The sequence below is a fragment of the Panthera pardus genome, unplaced genomic scaffold, assembly GCF_024362965.1.
Source record: "Panthera pardus isolate Hobbes unplaced genomic scaffold, ASM2436296v1 HiC_scaffold_6, whole genome shotgun sequence".
Taxonomy (NCBI): domain Eukaryota; kingdom Metazoa; phylum Chordata; class Mammalia; order Carnivora; family Felidae; genus Panthera; species Panthera pardus.
Window position 1 is genome coordinate 37636677 of NW_026526991.1, and position 23114 is coordinate 37659790.

Genomic DNA, 23114 nt, shown 5'->3' on the forward strand with positions numbered 1-23114 from the left:
CAGTTACTCAGAAGATAAAAATTCTGAAAACATTAATCTAAAAGGGTTGATGTAATTTGTTAAACTAAGTAGAACTGAACTAAAATATTTACATACAGGGGTGCCTGGGTGACTCAGTCGGTTAAGTGTCTGACTTGATTTCAGCTGAGGTCATGATCTCATGGTTCGTGGGTCAAGCCCCGAGTTGACAATGCAGAACATGCTTGGGATTCTCCATCTCCCTCTCTCTCTACCCCTCCCTCACTCACACTCTCTCTTTCTCAAAAATAAATAAACTTTTAAAAATTGCTTTAAAATATGTACATAAAAAGGCCACAAGGTTCTCATAGCTCAGTTACTTTTTGTGAGTCAAATGCAAAACCCAACAAGACCTCTATACTCAGTGAAGGGGAAAACAGGTTCCAGTTAATTTCCTTACTTTCACATATATACACAAATATCCCTAAAAAGAAGCAGCATAGGGGCGCCTGGGTGGCTGAGTCAGTGAAGTGTCAACTCTTGAGTTCAGTCAGCTCAGATCATGATCTCACGCAGTTTGTGAGTTGGAGCCCCATGATGGGCTCCGTGCTGACAGCACATAGCCTGATTGGGATTCTCTGTCTCCTTCTCTCTGTGTCCTTCTCCCACTCGTTCTCTCTCACTCTCTCTCAAAGAGATAAATAAATAAACTTAAAAAAAAAGAAAGCAGCAGAAAGGTTTTTTTCTTTTTTTAAATTGTATTAAATTTCATGTTACATCCGCTTAATATGACAATTTGTTTCCCAGGGATCACTTAGTGGGAGGAAAATAGAGAATAAACAAAATAAGTAAGTAAATAAATTACACATATAATGATAAATGTTTTGGAGAAAGATACATTTAATTTTATAGAACACAAGAAGGGAGCCAGAGAACCACAGAAAATCTTATGAGAGAAACACTGCTTTAAGAAAAGTACTCTGGGAACACTGTGCCAGCGCTACAGCAAAGCAGAGGGAACAGAGATGAGTGATGAGGACAATTTAAATCGGGGCAGATGATAATGCAGCTGCCACAGCTCAAAGGCAATGGGAGCGCTGAAGTGGTATGAATCCAACAGACACTTCAAAGGAAAATCTGAGATTTAGTCACTTATTGGATACAGGCAAAACAAAGAGGAGGAGAAGCAAGCAAGATCTTCAATACTCTATACCTAGAGACCAGGAAAATGGCGTCATTGATATTGTTTACAGAGACATTTTCAACAAAAGGATAACCAAAGAATTGCTTATTTCTACTGAAGCCAGAACCACCTAAGTCCTGAGTTTATGCTTGACGGTAATAGCTCAGGGTCTCCTCCAATCCTTGCAGTGTTTTCGAACACTTCTGCAATATTTCTGTACATGTTTGGAAAATGCTCACCAGTTTGCCACCAGTGGTCTAGGACAGGTACTCTGAAGACCTTTTTGGACCATTCCAGGGTCTCCACATCACATCGTTCTCCAGCCACAAACAACGTTTTGAACCTGAATATAAGAGGGAGCATGAATTCAAATTAATCCTTGAAAATAAATCTAAATAATTTCATCCTCATTCTTTAAAACATTCTAGAATCCAACCACATTAATTCCATCAAGGAAAACAACCGTATTATCACTATATCATATTATAGAATGGTGAGAAGGATTATTTGTTTTGACCCAAATGTAGCCAAATGGGCATCGCAACATTGAAGAAAGGTGCTTCCAAAGAATTTACAACTACAGCTTCTCTTTACAACTACAACTACATTCTTCCAAAGAATTTACAACTACAGTTTGGAGAAGAGCAATTGAGTTGATCTTTGTACTGCATCTGTCATATTCATCTAATGATCAAAGATGAAAACCTTTTTCCTCCTTGACATTATGTCTGCTAATTTTAGCCCCATGTTTGATTGCTGTATTCTATTTAAGTCTATACACAAAAATATACTCTTGAATATCAGCTAAGGCAACAAACAAGCTCATAAATATGATGTGCTTGTTCACTTTGGTGAGTTCCTTTGATAAAAATTACTCTGATTTCAAATACATATTTACCCTATTCCAAGGACATACATAGGAAAAACAGGTTATTTAAAAGTAAATACCATTGTGACCTTTCTGGTCAAAAAGACTCTTATCAAAAGGAATGCAAGGTTATTAAAGAGAGCACTATGCCACAGAATAGAAAGGATGAAATAGATAAATGGAATTGGGTTGACACTTTTGGTGGTTCATTAAAAGAATGATTGTTTTTCTTTTATTCTCAATGTTTCCATGGTCTATCAAAAAAAATGTATGTATGAAGAGTTAATTCATTGTCATCAAAGTAAAAATCAATCAAATAAATAAAAACCTGCCTACCCATTCTAAACAATATAATAGTAGCCACAGGAGATTTCTTACAGTTCCCTTATCATCTCATGAAGATTCATGGAGATGCAGATACTCCCACACCTATGCTCCAACAATATACATTTCCCCTCTTGGTTATAAGCATATACATCATTTTATACTTATTTGTTTCTTGTCTATTTCCCACAGTGGACCGTGAGCTCCTTAAGAGCATTTATCTTCATGACATCAATACCCATAAAGGAATATCTAGGACTTTTAGGTCCTTGAACGTTTCTAGAAGCTCAGGAAGATGAAGTAGAGAGGTGGGGTATAGGTAAAACTTATGTCAGCTTGACTCATTCTTCTAAGTAAAAGAGGAAGCATGCTGTTTTGTTACACAAATATCCCTACAATATTTGTTACACAAATATATTGTTACACAAATATCCCCACAAATATCAAGTGACTTGAAGAGAGAAAATTTCTGGCTATTTTAGGAAATTTTTAATGAATAACATAAAAGCAAAAGAAGTGAAGAGCAGCCACTTGGCTTTCTTTCACTGATTCAATTAGTAGGTCTAGGAGGCCAAGTGGAGACAACACAAACTGGGTGTAGTACAGAAATAACGGGTGGCAAGTCACGCTAAAATTGCTGTCTGGCAAATCTAGAGCAGGTGTGAGAAATAGGGAAGCAAAGTAGGAATAATCGTGATGGAGAAAGATATCAGGAAAAATAATATAAAGACAGAGAGATGTAATTTCAAATGTCAGATCACCCATTACTAGTCTTTGTTAAGAAACCATTTAAATAATGTGGATCAATCATTGTGGTGAGTCACCTCTCAAGGTGCAAGATGCAAGGCTGCTAGGTGATAATTTAAATCTTTAAGAGCACTCAAGGGAAACAGAGAAAAGGGATGAAAGTAGGAAAGCAAAAAGGGAGAATAATAAGAGACAGAGACTAGAAAAGAATAAATTAGACTTTCTGACTATATATATTATGTATACATATATTGTGTATATATATACATAATATATATTATATATATTATGTATACATATATTGTGTATATATATACATATATATATATATATTTACATAATATATATATGTATGTTTGTGACCTGAGATAAAATTTAGATAATTAAATGTATATTCATTATAACATGCTTAACATTAAAATGTGGACACCAAATATGACCTCATCTGGCAAAACAGATATAGCACAATAAAACAAATACTAAAACATTAAATTATTAAAACTAGGTTAAAATATTAAAAAAAAAGAATAGGGGTGCCTGGGTGGCTCAGTCGGTTAAGCGTCCGACTTCAGCTCAGGTCACCATCTGGCGGTCCGTGAGTTCGAGCCCCGCGTCGGGCTCTGGGCTGATGGCTCAGAGCCTGGAGCCTGCTTCCGATTCTGTGTCTCCCTCTCTCCCTGCCCCTCCCCCATTCATGCTCTGTCTCTCTCTGTCTCAAAAATAAATAAACGTTAAAAAAAATTTAAAAACAAGATTAGTGTAAAGTTTTAAAGTTTAAAATGAAGTCAATACATTTGTGTTTTTAGATGCCAGGTAAAAACAAGACAAAAATTTAAATATAAAGGCCCATATTGTTGATAATCCTATGACTCAAAAATGTGAACTTATTTTAATTACATTTTCTTTAAACAGATTCCTAATATTTTAGAAAAAGTCTGTGATTACAACCATTATGCACATAGATCATTTGTATTAAAATTTATAAATGATATGTTTGGGTGATCCCAACAGTTTAGGCAAAGAACAATAAAAAGGAAGTGTTTTACAGATATCAGAGGCCATATTTCCATCATCTATCAAGTCACAGATTACTCCAAAGAGCTCTAGATTGTTCAGATGGTCAGGTGTTCAGTTTATATGTGAAACTGCAGATCTAGAATTATATATATTTTTGAAAACATGGGGTAAAATATTGTCAATTAAAAATATTAACACATAATACAAAATAATTTTTGGCTAATTAAAGGGCAACCGACATCTTGATATCACCAGCATTTTTGCAAGTTTTAATTTATTTTTTTGGCTTTTTTCCCCAGTCAAGTAAATTACAATTAACCTAATTAATTGGTTATAATGATAAAGTATTAACTAGTATTGAGTTTTTATCTGATGACAAATTTCCACATTATGTATTTTAAAGCTTAGTATTTATTATTGTGGTTTTGCAGTACAATTCTATCACTCATTTTTCTTAGAAGTTAATTACATTTTTATCATTATGGTAGCAATATTCATGCTGGCACTAATAAGCCATATATAAAGATGAAATTCCATAATGAGTAGTAAAGGTGACATCTGGCTTTTCTGCATGTCAGTCTCTTCCATTTCCAAAAAAGTCATTTATTATTTACTAAAACAGAGGAAAAATTGCAAGATGATTGGTGATTTAGAAAAATGTTAAAGTAGTATAGATTAATTCCTTTCCCTAAATACACTAAAAACTATCAATCTACTTTTTTATTAAAATTCCTCAAACTGCCCCAAAGTTATTACTTTTGTCAATTACAGACTCCTAATTGTATAACATTATTGAACATTAACATACTGTATACAAAGATTTACGAATAGAATATGACTAATGAAAAAATTAAGTCTTGTAATAAATACTTAATCAAATATTATTAACTCCTGGAGCACCTGGATGGCTCAGTCAGTTAAGCATCTGACTTTTGATTTTGGCTCAGGTCATGATTTCAGGGTTGTGGGATCAAGCCCCACACCAAGCCCCACGTTGGGCTCTTTGCTGAGAGCACAGAGCTTGCTTAGGATTCCTTCTCTCTCTGCCCCTCCCCTCTCATTCTCTCTCTCTCTCTCTCTCTCTTTCTCTCTCTCTCAAAAAATAAACTTAAAAAAAGCTTATTTAATGGAGCGCCTGGGTGGCTCAGTCAGTTGAGCATCCGGCTTTGGCCCAGGTCATGATCTCATGGTTCAGGAGTTCGAGCCCCGCATCAGGCTCTGTGTTGACAGCTCAGAGTCTGGAGCCTTCTTCAGATTCTGTGTGTCTCTCTCTCTCTGCCCCTCCCCCATTCATGTTCTCTCTCTCTTTCTCAAAAATAAATAAACATTAAAAAAAAATTTTAAAAAGCTTATTTAATATATATATTATTAACTCTCAATTCCTCATAGTAAATAAAACCATTCAATGTGATATGATATTTCTATAACCAAGATGATTAGTGAAAGAAAAAAAACAGTATATATCTATAATTATAAAGATAAATTGTAAGATAATTTAAAGATAAACTCATGCCTCAGGTCAGTCTTATTTTTTAAAGGACATTTTGTGGCTTATAATAAAAAAGAATAGTAACATCACTTAATAAACTTCTCATTAATGACCTTGCAAATATTTTATTGATAATATGAAAAGACAAATACCTCAAAATGAAAATATTTAAACAATTTTTCCTTGAAAATGCATTTTATAAACATTAATATTAGCCACTCTTGTAGTAACTTGGATTCTCTGGAATCCAAATTTACCTAAGTTAATTACATAGGTCTTCTATCTACGCTATAACTACACTGTATAATATGGAAGCTCTAAGCTACATGTGGCTATTTAAATTTTAAATTAGTTAAAATTTAAAAAAAATGTATCAATGTCATGATAGGATTATCCTCTTGTCAAGAGTTCAATAGTCACATGCAACTTCTATCCACCATATTGCAGAGCTCAGTTTTATTGTATAGTGCTGCCATAGATTTTGATAGACTAATAAATATACGGGTAATATTCTGATGATAGTAACACAGGGAAAGATGAATTTACTTCCAAGCATATACTACCAAAAACTTAAACAAAATTATAACATACAATATCTAGAGTAGAAAAAACCAGTAGGGGGATAGAATTAATGGGAATGAAACCTGTCTACTTTTCCCCAATTCTGTGTAAAATGGAGTACAATTCAACACTCAAATGAAGCTGAAAATTAAGCCAAGAGAAAGAGAAAAACAATAATATTGTCAAATTAATTTTAGTCCAAAATAAAAAGGAAGCTGCCCAAAAATGGATAAAAGCTAAAGATAAATTCTGATGAAGAATGTTCAGGTAATAAATTAAGAACAGAAGAAAACTAAAGTGAATATTTCTTTCAAGCTCCATAAACTACCAAACAAGTGAAAAGTACTCTTCACTTGTGCCAAAAGAAGTTAAATAAAAATAGATCATTTCAGCAATGCCTCGTCAACTTCTAGTCTACAGAATATCATTACTTTTGCCACCAGTGTCCCTGAGGTTATCTCCATTTTTTCTTCATGCTATTTTCTTCCAGTTGCTCCCCTCTAGAATTCAGTTTCAAAATGTTACAGACACTAGTGTTAGTATTACACATGCATTTGTCACTCTGTCAAGGACCTACTAGCATTTTGTCCACCAGGCTCTCTCTCAAGCACAACCAGAAAAGCTAAACAGAATGTAAAATAGAAACATCTCTTTCAGGTATCAGAGAACTACAAAGACAATCAGCACTGGAAGCATTAACATCCCAAGGAAAAAAATGTATAGAAACGTCTTACACTGACATGCCGTTTTTCCCCCTTTGGACTATCTGCCCAAGCAACTAGGGGCTGAGAAACTGAACAAAAACTGTGACTGAGAGGCTTAGAAAATGAACAGCAATTCCTGCCACCACAATTTCTTGGGGGGGAGGGGGGAACAAACCAACCTGGAACTCAAGACTCATAATGGAAAAGAAGGAGTAGAGGGTTGTAAAACACTCAAGTTTCCATTGGAATGCCTGAAGATTTACATCCTAACAATAGAGATAAACTGGAAAGAAACGTGCCTTCTTAAATACTGAAGTACAGCTGCAAATCAGCTAAAACCCGAACTGGATCAAAGTGATCTTCCCTTATGTTAACAGCCTGCCAAAATAAGAATTACTTTGTAGGACCTTAACAACTCCAGAGTGTCCAAGTAGCTATATAATTTTTAACATATGATGATCATTAAGATAGAAGGCCATGTGACCAACATGCAAAATAGAGTCATCGAAAAAAAATCACAAAGATTCACAGATAGTCTTGTTATTAGACATAGACTTCGCAATAACTCTGAATATGTCCATGAAATATTTGTATAAATTATCAAAGAACTAGAAATTATAATAAAGCATCAAATAAATATCTCTGAACTAAAAACACAAAAGTACAAACTTAGAGAAGTTTAGATCTAAAGAAAGTTTATATACAACTGAAAACAAGATTGAAAACCCAAAATGTAAGTTAAGAGAAAATAACCAATCTGCAACTGAAAAGAATAAAGGAGAAAAAACATAGAGTTTATGAGATATGGGTAATAGGGTAAAACGTTCTAACAAATGCCATTAAAGTATCAATGCCTAAGAAGGGAAAATAGATAGAAGCAATATTTGAAGAGATAATGGATAAAAGAGTTTCTAAAAATAATGAAAGCTATCAAGTTACAAATTTAAGAAGCAATTTGAATGAAATGAAATTGAATCCATAATTTATGGGAGGATGGGTGAAATAAAGAGGATCAAGAGTACACTTATCATGATGAGCACTGAGAAATACATAGAATTGTTGAATCATTCTATTGTACACCTGAAACGAATATAACACTGTGTGTTAATTATACTTCAATGGAAAAAATAAAAAAGGAAAATTTCTTGAAACAAATCTAAGATGTCTTTCATTCAATAAACAACACAGCATTAATGCGATAAATTAAAATAACCTTAATAAATTAAGAGATATACTATAATTATGAACTAGAAGTCTCAATATTAACTTGCCAGTTTTTAACATAGAAATCTATAAATTCAAAATAATCCCAAACAAAATTCTAGCAGTTCTATCTGTGTGTGTGTGTGTGTGTGTGTGTGTGTGTGTGTGTGTGTGTAAACAGGCTGATACTAAAATCTGTATGGAAATACAATGGAGCAGATTAAAGAGCAAAGAAAAAGGTGATGTACTGCTGTTACTACTACCACTACTAGATATCAAGACCTGTTATAAATCTATAAGGACAAAGACACTGTGAGAGTAGCACAAATATAGGCAAATAGGCCAATCAATGAAACAGAATTAAAGCAAGAAACAGAAAGGACTTATGAACACTTCTATGACAAAAGTGGTATGCAGAGCCATGGGAAAGTATGGCCATTTAAATAAACGGAACTTGATTAATTGGATACATATAAGGAAAAAAAAAAACAAGTTTGACCCCTTACTTCATGCCATACACAAAAATCAAACCAGTAAGATTATGTGAAAGGTAAAACAATAAAGTTTCTAGAAAATGATATAGAAGAGGGGTACCTGCATGGCTGTCAGTTAAGGGTTCTAGAAAATGATATAGAAGAGGGGTACCTGCATGGCGTCCAACTCTTGATTTTGGCTCAGGTCAAGATCTTACGTTCACCGAACTATACACGCATATTTTATCAATGTAAATGTCCTAATTTGGTATTGTACTACAGTTATGGAAGATGAAGCCATGGGAGAAACTTGGTGAAGGGTACATAGGCCCTCCTTGTACTATCTTTGAAATCTCCTGTGAATTACAATTATTTTGAAATAAAAAAAATTTTAAAAAAAGATCTCTTGTTCATGAGATGGAGCCCCACACTGGGCTTGGAGCCTGCTTGAAATTTTCTTTCTCCCTCTCTGTCCCTCCCCCATATGCGCTCATTCATTCTCTCTCTCTCTCTCTCTCTCTCTCTATCAAAAAAAAAATAACATAGAAGAATAACTTCTGATCTTCAAATAAGTAACATGTATTAAATAGGATTTTAAAAAGCACTAGCCATAGAGAAAAAATATTGATGAAAAGGCACATCTCTTCATCAAAAGTCACCGCTAAGATAGTGAGAGAAATTCAAATCACAAGGTAAAGATTATTTGTAATACATATAGTCAGTAAAAAAAAAACTGAATTAAAAGTATATGAAAAGTCCCACAAATCAACAAGAAAAAGAAAACTGAAATGTGCCAAAGATTTGGATAAACATTTCACAAAACAGAATCTTCAAATGGCTGATGAAATATGAAAAAGCAGTAAGCTTTAAAATACAATAAACAAGAGATGTAATATTTTTCTATGTTGTATAAATTATTAAGATTTTACTTCTTGGGGTGCCTGGGTGGCTCAGTCAGTTAAGTGTCCAACTCTTGATTTAGGTTCATGACTTGATCCCAGGGTCATGGGATCGAGCCCTGTGTTGGGGCTCTGTGGTGTACACGGAGAATGCTTAAGAGTCTCTCTCTCTCTCTCTCTCTCTCTCTCTCTCTCTCTCTGTCCTTCTTCCCCACTCACACACACTCTCTCTCTAAAATAATAAATAAATAAATAAATAAATAAATAAATAAATAAATAAATAAATAAATTTTTACTTCTTCACATAATGGCTTTAAATTATTTACTTTCTGATTCAACTACCATGGTGATAACTGGCAACTAAGTTTTTTAAAAGATTCAACAATGCAAGCTGGATATTTGGATGGCTCATCAGCAATCCACCACCAACCCAAAGACAGGCAACATATGGTCACTGTCATTCTGAGATTCGGAAGACCACATATTTGGAGCAGTGAGTCAAATGTAGGAGATCTCTGAAAGCTTTTAAAAAAGGACTGATAACTCTGAGGTTTTCTCATTTGTTTAAATTTTAATAGTCGTTGTCACTGAAGTAGGAAAGTTATTTGTTTAGGCGCTGCCAGCTCTGTTAGACCAAATGAAGAGAGGTGCAAAGCATGTACACATACATACCCTCGCCCACCTCTCCTACTATGAAGGCACACCTATAGTATGACATCCTCGATTTACCAAAGTGGTTCAGAGATTTCATGTCAAATGAGCACATAAAGAAAATGGGAAGAATTTTTTGTTATGAGATTTTTAACTTCCTTGAGAAACAGGACAAGAGTAGATGATAATATAATGGACTTATTATGTACATACTGCCCAGTTATGGGATAATTCTCAGTTTTATCATTCTGCCATATTTATTTCACTTAGAAAATAAAATAGTATTGAATTCTCCCCAAACCCTACTTAACTCATAGTTCTCTTCACCATCCCACTAGCCACCTAGTCTCAGTAACTAGCATTACTCAGAGGTTTTCATTTCCTGCATTAATTTCTTTTTTGCCTATTGTGTATCCCTAAACAAGACAATATGGTTTTTCATAATTTTTCAAATTTCTCTTGCTATGTGTAAGAGAAAAATAATCAGTTTTCACTTGCTTTTTAAACTCAGCATTATGCGTTTGAGATTTATCCATGCTAATACTGAAGTTCTGGTCAATTTCCACTTCTGAATATCCTGTTGAATTAATACACCACAATACATAATCTATTTTCTACTATGTTTTTGCTACACATGTACTTACTTATATTTTGTTTTGTTTTGAAACAAACCTGCTAGAAACCTTCAAATGCATGGTTTATTGTTCACATTGTTGAGAGTTTCTCATTCTCATCCCTCCATATTAATAAAGCTTGATCATGGGACATCTTGAGTGCATAAATATCTATTACTAGATATTTCCACTTTATTCTCTCCATAGTAGTGTAAAAACAGTTCTGCTGCTTTATATCCTTGCAAGCAAGTATCATTGTTAGGTATTTTAACTTTTGTCTATGTGATGGGAATAAAATGCCATTTCTCTGTTTCTTAGTGAGATTAAAGATCTTTTAATGTTTTGGACTACTCTTGTCTTCTCCATGAACTGACTGTCCATATCCTTTGCCCATTCGTCTATTGGATGGTGTGTTTTCTTATTGATTTGTAGAAGCTCTTTATATCCTCTACACTAATTGCTTAATGGTTATACATGCTGCAAATATCTTCTCTGAGTGAATCATTCATCATTTAACTTTGTTTATTCTTTTAGTGGGCGATTTTTCATTTTAATGTAGTAAATTTCATCAATATTTTCCTTAATGATTTGTGGTTTACACTTTAAAAGGTTATTCCCTACTAAAAATATATTAAAAGATTTTTCCATTTTCTTCTGAAAGTATTAAGTCTTTGCTTTACAATTTTAGAGCCTTGAATCCAGCTGAAATGTATTTTTGTGTATCGTATATGGTAGGGAACTCATTTTTTTCTACATATACAGCCAGCTGTTCCAGCACCAATTTATCTAAGGGTCTATCCTTCTTCCACTCGTTTGTTAAACCACCTCCTCTATAAATCAGGTTTCCATAGCAATGTGATCCGTTATTCAATTTTATTAGTCTTGTTTGTTGATCCCTGCTTCTATACTCGTATCTTAAGTAGAAGAAAAAGAGATTCTTTGTTGTTATTTTTATCTCTTGCTCCCTCTCCTGTGTTCGCCTTCTCTGTTCAATAAGTTTGTGGGTGATGTAGCTATCCCCCAGCGATCCGATGCCACAATGATGGTCCAGAATTCTTAATACACAGTGATACTCAGGATATCATAGATCCAATTCTAGGACAGCAGGTGGGCAGTTTAGTTCAGTCTACATTTGCTGGGCTATTCTCTGTTTCATTCCGACCTCTGTACCAAAGCTCACTATAAGTCCTAGTCCCAGAAAACAACCTCTAACCATCATTATCAATCTCCTTTCACGAGTGAAGAGTAACACTGCACTGCAAGTTCAAGCACTGAGCTGGCTCTGACTCCACAATCAAAGCTGCAGAATACCGGGTTTCTACTATGATGTCCATGCCTGCTCTTACACCTAGCAAGCCTCTGGCTTCAGCCATGCTTACTACTTTGCAAATCTGTTCCATTTCTGATCCGCAGATATGTTTACTTTAATTCTGAGCTCATCTCTGATGCTCTGCTTTTTTTGTGTATTATCTCTCATTACAGTGCAATTGGGGGGAAAAAGGGCTGCATCGGAGCATGAGGTACTGTGATACCTTGAATGGAAGTACCAGAACTGAATTTTTTCTAACTTTATTAAGATTGAACTAGGAGAAGAACGTGGGAAAATAAATCAACATGACATGATGAAAAAGAGCAGTAAATTAGAAAGCAGACAATAAAAATAGCTATGACAGTCTAGGTTAAGAACTGTTCCAAGTGCTTTGCATGGATCATATAGCTTTTATTTTATTATATTCTTGTGCTATTACTATATTTATATTCTGGAAGGAGGAGCGGGGGGAGAAGGGAGGGAGAAGAGAGGAGGAGAGAAGGGAAGGAGGGCAAAAAGAAAACAAATCAACAACAAAAAGAACAGAGACGCTATGTAACATTGTTGAGGTCATACAACCAGTACATGGTAGACTTAAGCTCAGTGAGTCTAACTCCAGAGTAAGAATCTTAACTATATGACACTGCACTGCCTAGTCACAGCTTTGCTGCAGGGAGCTTTGCAATTCTGGGAACATTATTTCACCTTCACCTCTTTGTGACAAAGTTTTCTCAATTGTGAAATGAGGTAACTATCCTAGATGACTTCTAATCTGTTTTTCTAACTTCTACTCGTCTATGATAAAATGAATTTATAGTTCTGCTTAGTACCCTGTTTCAGAACATCTTTTGAAATTTGCTTTGGGAGTGAAAATTTCTGGCAGATCTCCACATTTATTTTATGTGTTGATTTTTTAAATATTTATTTATTTAGAGAGGGGGAGGGGCAGAAGGTGAGCAAGCAAGAGAGAAAGAGAGAGAGAGACAGAGAGACAGAAAGAGAATCCCAAGCAGGCTCCACTGAGGCTGATGTGGGGCTTGAGGCCACAAACTGTGAGATCATGACCTGAGCTGATATCAATCAGACACTCAACCAACCCCAGCCACCCAGGCACCCCTCCAAATTTACTTGTTTTTAAAAAAAACGTTCATTTATTTTTGAGAGAGAGAGAGTGTGTGTGTGTGTGAGCAGGGGAGGGGCAGAGACAGGGGGACAGAGGATCCAAAGTAGGCTCTGTGCTGACCGCAAACAGCCCAGTGTGGGGCTCAAACTCACAAACCTAGAGACAATGACCTGAGCCAAAGTCAGAAGCTTAACCAACTGAGCCACCTAGCCCCCTCCCCCAAATTTACTTTAAAACAATATTTAATGAGATTTGTAATACATTTTAAAAATACAATTGCATCATTTGGAATGTCCTGTAAGAGAAGAGAGAGGCTAAGTTCTGCAGATATATCATGAGCCTGCAGTCATAATACCTAGTGAGTGTCAGTGCGGTAAATAAGTATGAAAAGTCTTAAACATAAATAAAAAAATTAAAGATACAGTTGTGTGAAAAGACTTGAGTCCTGGTCTTTATTCTGTCTCTAACCCAAACTTAACTTTTTTGGACTTCGGTTTCCCTGTTTTTAAAATCAGAGAGTTAGATTTTTGACGTCCCTTCTGTTTCTAACAGTTCCTTAGTTCACAAGGGAGGATCCATTAAAGTTCAGTGAAGGTATTATCTGAATTGACTCGGTGGCTCCGTCGGTGAGGTGTCCGACTTCAGCTCAGAACATGATCTCACAGTCTGTGGGTTCGAGCCCCATGTCGGGCTCTGTGCTGACAGCTCAGAGCATGGATCCTGCTTCAGATTTTGTGTCTCCCTCTCTCTTTCTGCCCCTCCCCTGCTCATTCTCTCTCTTTCTCTCAAAAGTAAACATTAAAAAAAAAAAAAAAAAAAAGAATGTGGGCCCTTGTCAGATTGCCTGAGTTAATTTCTTTCTAATGGTTTCTTAAACTTTCTGGTCCTAATATTACTCATTCGTAAAATGAGGATAATTACAATTCTTCCTTATTGTGGTGACTGAATGAGAGAAACTTAAACTGCTTATACCTGGCACGTAGTTGGTAATCAGTAAATGTTTGAATTTATTAATAGTAATTTGAATAATTGAGGGTGTTTTCACAGTCTGCATCATTAAACATCTATTAAAACCTACGTGCACACCATCCCGAATAACATAGGTGCCTAAAGACAGAAGGGCATCATCAAGGGGGGACTTATTGCAATTTTCCTTACACTAAGATCTCATATGCCATATTAGTATTAGTTTGAAAAAAGGCATTTGGTGCTGTTCAATATTGTATATATCAGGAAAATTGGAAAAGGTTCCCGCCTTCACAGTAATGGATAACCTTCAAAACTCATGTACAAACGCGAAAAGAAGATGGTTTAGCAAATGAGAGACCTTAGCTTCCAGGATACACAACTTCACCCCCTGCAATCAGAATGCATTTGTTAGTAAAGACACAGTGCAAGATACCACAATCACTGTTTCTTCAAAACTCCCTGAAACTGTCTAAGACATAGAGACTATACACAGCCTATGATGTTAATACCAAAATCTACTTTTCTATCCTTTTGGCTGCAATGGAGGGAACAAAATTGAAATGTAGTAAATGAAGGAACAAATAGAGGGTGAGTGGAAATATTACAATGGAAGGTTCATTTTATGAACACTTTTATTTTAATGAGTATATTGTTTAGATTACAGGTGCAATTTTATGTAAATCCAGACCTGAGTTTTCATAAAATAAAAAAAAAAATAGGACAAGAATGAAAAACAAAGTCACTGACTGCCCAAACTGAGAGCTTCTTCCTTACACCTGCAGTGTATGATATCTACTTTAACTCCTTCTTTGGGTTATAACAACATACAATTCATAACATTTGGTGCTTAACTTAAAAATTTCGAAACAATAATTCAAACCCGTTTTTTCTGGCTTGAAGAAATTACAAAATCCTTCTTTTAGTTTATGATAGCAGTGACCAATTTCAAAGAGGTTCAATAAGAATTGATGTTGGAAACTGCCTTGCAGATACAAATTGCTATAATTATCTTTGAATATACATATCATTAAACTAAAATGGATGTCAATAAACCAACAAAAAATATTTAAACTATTCAGAGCATACTATTATAAAACAACAGAAAAATAATTTCCTTCACTCTTTCAACAACAGTAATTTGGACTATAATTTTCGCGTTTTATCTGTACATATGAAATCGAATAATATTTTCCCTCTATTTACACTATTATTCTATTTTCAAAGGATCGTTAGATGCTATTATACATGTACAAATGCATGTTAAGTCATGGTCTGCATTTTACTTTAAGGGAAATACAAGAAAAACAGTTTAAAAAAAGAGAAATATTTTGGTAAGATCTGAACTGAAATAAACACAATACGGTATTAAAAATATTCCCGGTTATAGTTAACATTCTAACTAATTCAAAGCTATGTTTAGAACAGTCATTCTTAATAACATGCAGAATATTTTGGCTCTTTCCATCGAGGTATCGCAGTGCCAAAAAAATGTATAATGTTCAGTTATTCATTCTGATGGCAGTTTTTAATGTAATTTGCCCCGCGCATCCCAAGTTCACCTTGTCAGAGAGTACCGCTTCCCCAAGGCTGCCCCAGGGTCCTGTTGACGGATGGCTCTAATTGCAGTCGGCGCTGTAAACAAGGCAGCTACTCCATGCTCCGCGAGCACACGGAAATAAGCGCCAGCATCTGGTGTTCCCACAGGCTTTCCCTGCGATGAGATTCATTTAAAATGTCACCGGGTAAAATGTCTCCTACTTCACTGACAGTTCAATGCTTATACACTTAACACAGCAATGTTAATAAAATGGGGTTCTCGACAGATCTGAGTTTTAAAATGTCCCCATACTCTACAGTAAATACATGAAAAAAACAAACGCACGCCCAGGCTTCAGAGAGGCCATTTGCTCCCTTACATCATCCTAAAAGCTTTTCAAATCGCACTGTTTTCCTTTCTCAAGTTTTGAACGATAAAGGATAGGGCATATATATCACATTCAAATTAATAACATAAAACAGCCTTCTGTTTTCCAAGAAATTCAAGACATTGTTTTGTGTGGTAGGACTAAAGGAGAAATATGGTTGCTACGAATTTCTAACTTTGACACTTTTTTTTTTCATAATCACTTCTAAAAGTGACAATAACAATTCTCTAAATTTTTGAGAACAGAGAAAAATATGGAATCACAGTAATTTCTGCATAATAACCTTTTCAATTAAATGCCTCACTCCAAGGAAAGCAACTTCTATGACTTAAAAATTCAGTAAGATATCTCCAGATGTATGCTTTCCATAGCTTCCAAATGACATTTCACATATTCAGTGGAAACTCTGTAAATAAAAATCTAACAATTATTATAGAATACGTAATCAAAGGGACACAAAGCATTTTTATTACTGATGTTTCCGCAAAGTGGAAAATGCGCATAGCATAAATCAGTGATTCTGCAAAAATTCTGTTACATAAAATCTATGTTGGCCCAGCCATATCCCCTCATTCCTCAATCCATTCTCTTCACTGCTAGTTTTTCCTTTGATTCCAAGGCAAGGTGCCTGGAATGTTAATATATGTTATATGAAAAAATATGTATTATAGGTATGTAATATATATTTCACAATTAAATCATTTTGGGAGGTGTTGGGTAAGAAAAAGAAAATAGGTTTCTTACTTTGGACCATCACTTGAAGATTTAAAAGTGTTAAAGAAAATCAAGAATTCCCAAAAGAGGAATTACTATATGTAATATTTCACAATCAAATCCTTTTAGAAGGGGTTGGGATAGAAAAAGGAAAGCAGGTTTCTTATTTTGGACCATTTCTTGGAAAATTAGATGTTAAAGAACATCAGGAATTCCCTAAAGAGAGTTACTATATGTAATATTTCCTAAACTTCTCTGCCCACATCCCCTATATGAACATCTCATAGATCTTATATTCTAGAGAACACACTTGGGAAACACTGATGAGGTAAAAAGAGGAAAGAAGTTGCTAGTAGCAAACTTAGCGCTCTCCTCAAACACAGAATAATAAATGAGTGGATGATAATAAGAGGCCAATCATAGCTGTCTAGTAATTTAGATTCAGTATCTACTTCTGACTGGATCTTTGATAGGGCGTTATTTAGTTTGTACTTTCCTCTTTTTAATGGTTACCCTTAATATTCTTTAAATGCAATTTTATTTTCTTTTGGAAAAATATAACCCCTTTCTTATATTATGTTGCTTTTTCTCTTGGTCTTTTAATACCAAAGACAGTATTTATTGTAACTAGAAATTCACTTTTATTATCACAACTATCCCAAACTTTTCATTTCGGTTTATTCCATTACCACCTCATACAGGTCATGAGGTTGACACAGTATGGAAAGCTGCCAGATACAATTTGGCAACTCATGTACATAACTTGACTCACACATTTTGAAGCCTTGAGCACATCAGTCTAAAATGAATCAAAAAGTTATTCTTTTGAAGCAAGTGAGGTAAACATTTGACTTTTACTTTTTCGATCTGTCTTAGGCACTGATCAGTCCCTGGTGTACTAGATTGTGACCTTGGAAATCTGATCTCATCCACATAAAAATTATTTATTAACTGATCATGTGCAATTGACTTTCCCTATCGATGTTGCCATTTTCTTGCCCACTAAATAAGAATAAATCACTTTTCCAATATTTCCTCGATAAAAGCATTGAGATAATATTTTACAGTAGTTTGACCTCTAATGAAGGAAGATATTTTATAGCCAATTGAAGTTGAATTTCATTACAATTCCAGTGTCATGGGACAAAGACAATATACCCACAAAAGGGTGATATTAGTGTCATAACAAAATACTATACCATAATGACTTTCATGTATTTTACAATGCCTTCAATTAATTATGTCTAATGATAATGACAGCTTAAACATTAGAAATATTAGTTAAAAACTGTACCATATTTTTATAAATAATATAATTGCTGCTGCAATTCTGACCTGCACCAAATAAATTTCCATCAGTATTCTATTTATTGAGAATAAAAATCATGATAACGTAGCATTACTATTAAAATACTAAAGGAAGTGATGTATAAAATCTCACCATATTCCTTTGTAAGTTAGCTGAGCTCAGAAAGGTTCAGATTTTTCCATTTTATTTTCTATTCTCACAGGATCATTCAATGTTATGATATGTTTTACTATTTTAGAATTAAGTGACTCAATAGCTTAGTCGTTTTATGGAAAACTCTTCTCCCCTGGCCTCCTGCACATACACAAGCTTGTGTAAATACACACACGTGCATGCACACACAGGCAATATAATCCCTTTACAGTACTTTGTAAATTTAATCAATAACATGCTAACCACTCTGAGTTACCTAGAGAAAAGGACCCTGATTCTAGAACTTGCATATTCAGGGAGAAGCAACATCCCAAACAATTGAAAAGTAGGAAGATCCCAAGATTATGGGGATTTTTAACAAACAACATATACACCAAAAACAGTAATGCAGCTAAAAGGTAACAATAACTTAAAAACTCTTCAAAACTCAAATCCATTGATGTAATTTACCCTTTGCTTTTATTTCCTTCCCCCAAACTAAGGGGTAAAGTGTTTACTGCCACCCAGAACACGAAAGCAGAAAGCGATCCCTACAACGGTGAAGCAGAGATTCTAAGCTTTCAGCTATTATAATCGTGAATTTTTACCATCAGAGATTTATAAAACACTAACTGCTAATATTTATAATGCGGTTAGTGATGGTACAAAGCATAGAATCCAAGCAGATAAATACCTTAAGATTAAATTGCACGTACAAATTTCTACCACTTATGATTCATTGTGTTAGTTTTAAGGAACCATAAATGATAGACCCTGAGCTAGAAAACCAGGTGATATCTCAACTTTTCACATAATCCCTACTGAGGTTAAGTTTCAGCACAGGAAAGTAGTGAAAGACAGCAACTTAACAAAACGAAGATGAGCTTAAACACTAGACCTAGATCTTTGAGCAAAATAATATTTGTTTTATTGATCCTCTGATTTCGGTTTATCCAAAGCTTGGTGTCAGGGCTACGTGCAGTTTCTCAGACTTTGACATACAAATTTTTGAGTCAACTGTAGTCTTTGCCTCCTTTTGTGGCTGGATTAGAAACACACCTGGTACCTTTTTGAACGCCGCTTCTGAGAATATCACCAAAGGCATGTTTGCACTGCGGTTCTAAGGCGAAGACAGCGACATCCCTTTTAGAAGAGTCCTGAATTTAATTTCAGCAGACAGGTGTAGCAGTGTTGGCTTGTTTATTTTGGAAGCGTGATGAAACTGGCAATAGCATGTGTTGAATTCCTACTATATGCCTTGGGCCTTTACCAAGAGATGAAAGTTTGGGCATGCAACATCTAAACTGGAGACTTATTAAAACATAAGCAGTTCTCCAGGATATAATATTTAGTGAAAGAAAGGTAAAATGCAGAATAGTGCACATATCATTTCTACAATGCCATCTGTATGAAAATGAAGGAGGGGGCATTGCTTATACAATAACGAACCATTATACACATAAGATTGCTTCCAAGTCAAAGAAATTGAACAGCTGGGAACGGGGGACAGTGAGATTTGCACTCTTTACCCTTTTGTGGGTTTTGAAATATAAACCAAATGAGTGTACAAGCTTTTAAAAAATGGGCTTTTTCTTCCCCAAAGTCCCTCTCTCAATAGCTCACATTATCTTTTTCCAATTTTGAAAACATTACCGCTGTTTTAAAGCCATATGGGATAACTGCACTATGCCTTAAAACCTTCAGATCTACGATTTTGTGTTACTATAGCAGATTCCTTTTTAAGGAGTAAAAACTTACTTATAAATACAATCTGATAACTAAGAATTTATATCAACTGACTTGGCTGATTGTTTGCTAGAGATTTCCCATAATTCCATGGGCCTCACCTGTAGGGATATGCTGCCACCTAGCTCTCCTTTATCTTATCCATATCACCGGCTAATTTTACTCTAACCCACTGATTGTCAACCCTAAATGTACATGAGAATTGCTTGGGATGCTTTTGAAAGGTACCAGTGTCTGTTCCCCACTCCCAGAGGTTCTGATCTAATTGGCCTTAATTTGGCCACAAATTTGGCCACATTGTTTCACGTGTCCCCTAAGTAATTCTAATCTACAGCCAGGGTTGAGAACCAACGCATAGTCCTTATATATGAGGCATTACCTGAGGCTAGGACATTATCCAGTACCCACCTGTCTGGTTCCCTTAGGGGATGAGCCTAGAACTTAAGATTAGCCTTTGCTGGTTTTTTTCCCCGTTATTGGGGAGAATTGCTTCATCCTTTGTCTTGTTCTATAAACTAGATTCCAGATTGTACATACATATTAAGATTTATAGGCTGTCACACCCTGAATACACTTACCCTTTTTCCAAAGATGGAAAGAATAGCCCCAGGCCAGCAGCTCCTGTGTTGCCCAGATACTTCTGAAAGCTAAGTTTTAGTTTCAGGGTTTTGTTTTGTTGTATCACTGCTTGAAATGATTATGTCTTAATCTTTTGATGAAGGGTTTCTGACCAGACTTCAGGGAAGTTTATAACTGTTCTGATTTTTTTTAATGTGTATATGTTTGTTTTCCTAGGGAGATTAGTCAATATGATCAGATCCTGAAAAGGAGTCCATAACCAAAAGGTTTCTAGGCCTATGAGAGCCTCCCCAACACAAGAATCTCTTCAAAGATTTTCTGTCTAGCTCTGAGGAACAGCTTGGCATCCATATTGGTAAGGAGGAGTTATACTGTTACTATTTGCAGATGACATGATACTATCCATACTTATACACACTCCACCAAAAAACTACTAGTAGTAATAAATGAATTCAGTAAAGTTGTAGGATACATAAGTAATAACTAGAAATAGATGGCATTTCTATACACTAATAACAAAGTAGCAGAAAGAGAAACAAAGAAAACAATCCCATTTACAATGGCACCAAAACCATAAAAGCATAAAAGCCTAAAACCATAAAACTGGAAACCATAAAACAGATGAGAGAAATTGAAGATGCCATGATATATACTTTAAATATCCTACAATTTTGTTCATTATACCTCAATAAAGCTGAAATTAAAAAAAAATAGATCTACCCTCTGGTTCGGTTCTTCTCCTGCCTTCTCCCACATCTCTGAGAGAGTTAACCATCTGGGACCTTGTGATGAGGCTACCCTCCAATGAATAAGCCATTGCTTCCACCCCAGTCATAAGAGTCCATCTGTCCCACTAAAAAGATGCTTACTTCTGAAAGTATTAATGCCAAGTAAATGAAGCAGAGCACTGGAATTGGTAATTCTGCAGACCCAGTGCTGACCTAATTAGGGACTCTGACATATTTACCACTCTCAGCAGTCACTAAGAGCATTTATCACTAGGATAGCTGGTAGCTCATGGCTTCTAACAGGACTGCTTTCGCCTCTGAATTCCTCCATGCTGATGAGCGATCACTACTATCTGTAGAAGAGGGACAAATTAAGGTTTTCTTTACTCATAGTGAGTAGTTAGACTTTGCTATAAGCAGAGAAATTAAATGGCTTCTTGCTTTTATTACGCTAACAGATTTCTGCCCAGGAAGGGAAGTGTGGCTATTCCATACATACACTGCAGTTCAACCTGAGGTCGTACAAACCCCAGCTACTCCATACCATCCAATAATTTGCCTAAGATAACCTTCAAACATTCTCACATTCCCCCCATGTTTAAAAACAAAACAAACACACAAACCTTCCTACGGAAGTGCTGTCATAAGGGTGACTAATAAAACCCTAATTCCAAAAACTCTCTTCATCTATTGTCCTAGCAGACCTTTTTCTGAAGCAGTTGGCACCGATGATCCCCCACCTTCTGGAAAACCTCCCTTCCACCTCAGTATACCGGTGTTCTGGTCCTCCCACTGCCTAATTTTTCATTCTCAGTTTATATAGCTTCCCTTTCTTAATCTTTACCTCTGAGTATTTTAATCACTTTAGGAACTTGAATTATTAACTCTTCTGTGTCTCTAATTCTGAAAATTTTCCTGAGTTTCCCAATATCATACAAATGTCTGCGTCGTAGGTTTAAAATCAACATTACCAAAACTAAAAATACTCTTTCCTGCTCCACAATAGCTGTAACTCCTACTATGGCAGCTCAGTTGGCAACCACCATCACATTGGCTATCTTAGCTGAAAACATCAGAGTTATTTTCAACTTATTGAGCTCAATCTTACAATATCCACCTGACACCCTAATATCCTGCCTTTGCCTTTAAAGATCACTGATACCCCGGTTCTGGTCACTAGCTGGTATTATTCAGTAATTTCCCAATTGTTCATCTCTAAATTATGGCCAAAGGGCACTGTCTTTGGAGCCAGAGAACCCTGTTTCAAATCCCAGTTCTGTCACTCATGTGCCACTGGTAAAATTATTTAATGTCTCTGATCCTTGGTTTCTAGAGCTATAAATAGGGACTCAAAATATTTATCCTATAGATGTATGGATAGAAATAGTTAAGGCTATGTACATAAAGCGCTTAGTAGAGTTCTTATCAGGCAACACCCGATCAACAGTAGCTATTATTATTACTGGCAGTGTTTTATCCACAAAGCTTTCCCTATCTACTTTAATCCTAAACTTCCCTTAAGAGACCAGTAGACAGATTTTGAGCCTGGTGGGAATGCGAGCTGCCATTTTACAAGGTATGTAACCTAAGGCAACTTATTTAATTTCTTTGATCCTTATTTAGTTCTATCATCACAAAACTGCATCAAAAGAAGTACAAAAATGAAATGTAGACTATTTACCATAGGCAATGGCTCAATGTAATTTCTGGAAAAAAGTTTTATATTTTCTACACTGTGTAAGAAATTTCTTAGGTAGTGTCTTGGTTTGTTTGCTTTCTGTCCTTTACATTAATCTTACTTTTTTTTTTTTAATATAGTGTCAGTGTGTTCAGAGCAAGGAGTGTGTATGATACTTATTCTGTTTCCCTCTCAACCCCTAGAAGATACT

At 35.3% G+C, this 23114-nt stretch overlaps 1 protein-coding gene across 1 annotated transcript in view; it reads right to left on the minus strand.

Moving 5' to 3' along the window:
- Window positions 1-23114, minus strand: part of ACSS3 (acyl-CoA synthetase short chain family member 3) — a 153632-nt gene that overhangs the window by 45968 nt on the left and 84550 nt on the right. The window contains exons 8-9 of the mRNA XM_019455239.2: window positions 15652-15803; window positions 1381-1484 (exon numbers count right to left, since the gene is read on the minus strand). Of these exons, the coding sequence (XP_019310784.2) occupies window positions 1381-1484; window positions 15652-15803 (256 nt within the window). The remainder of the gene's footprint in view (window positions 1-1380; window positions 1485-15651; window positions 15804-23114) is intronic.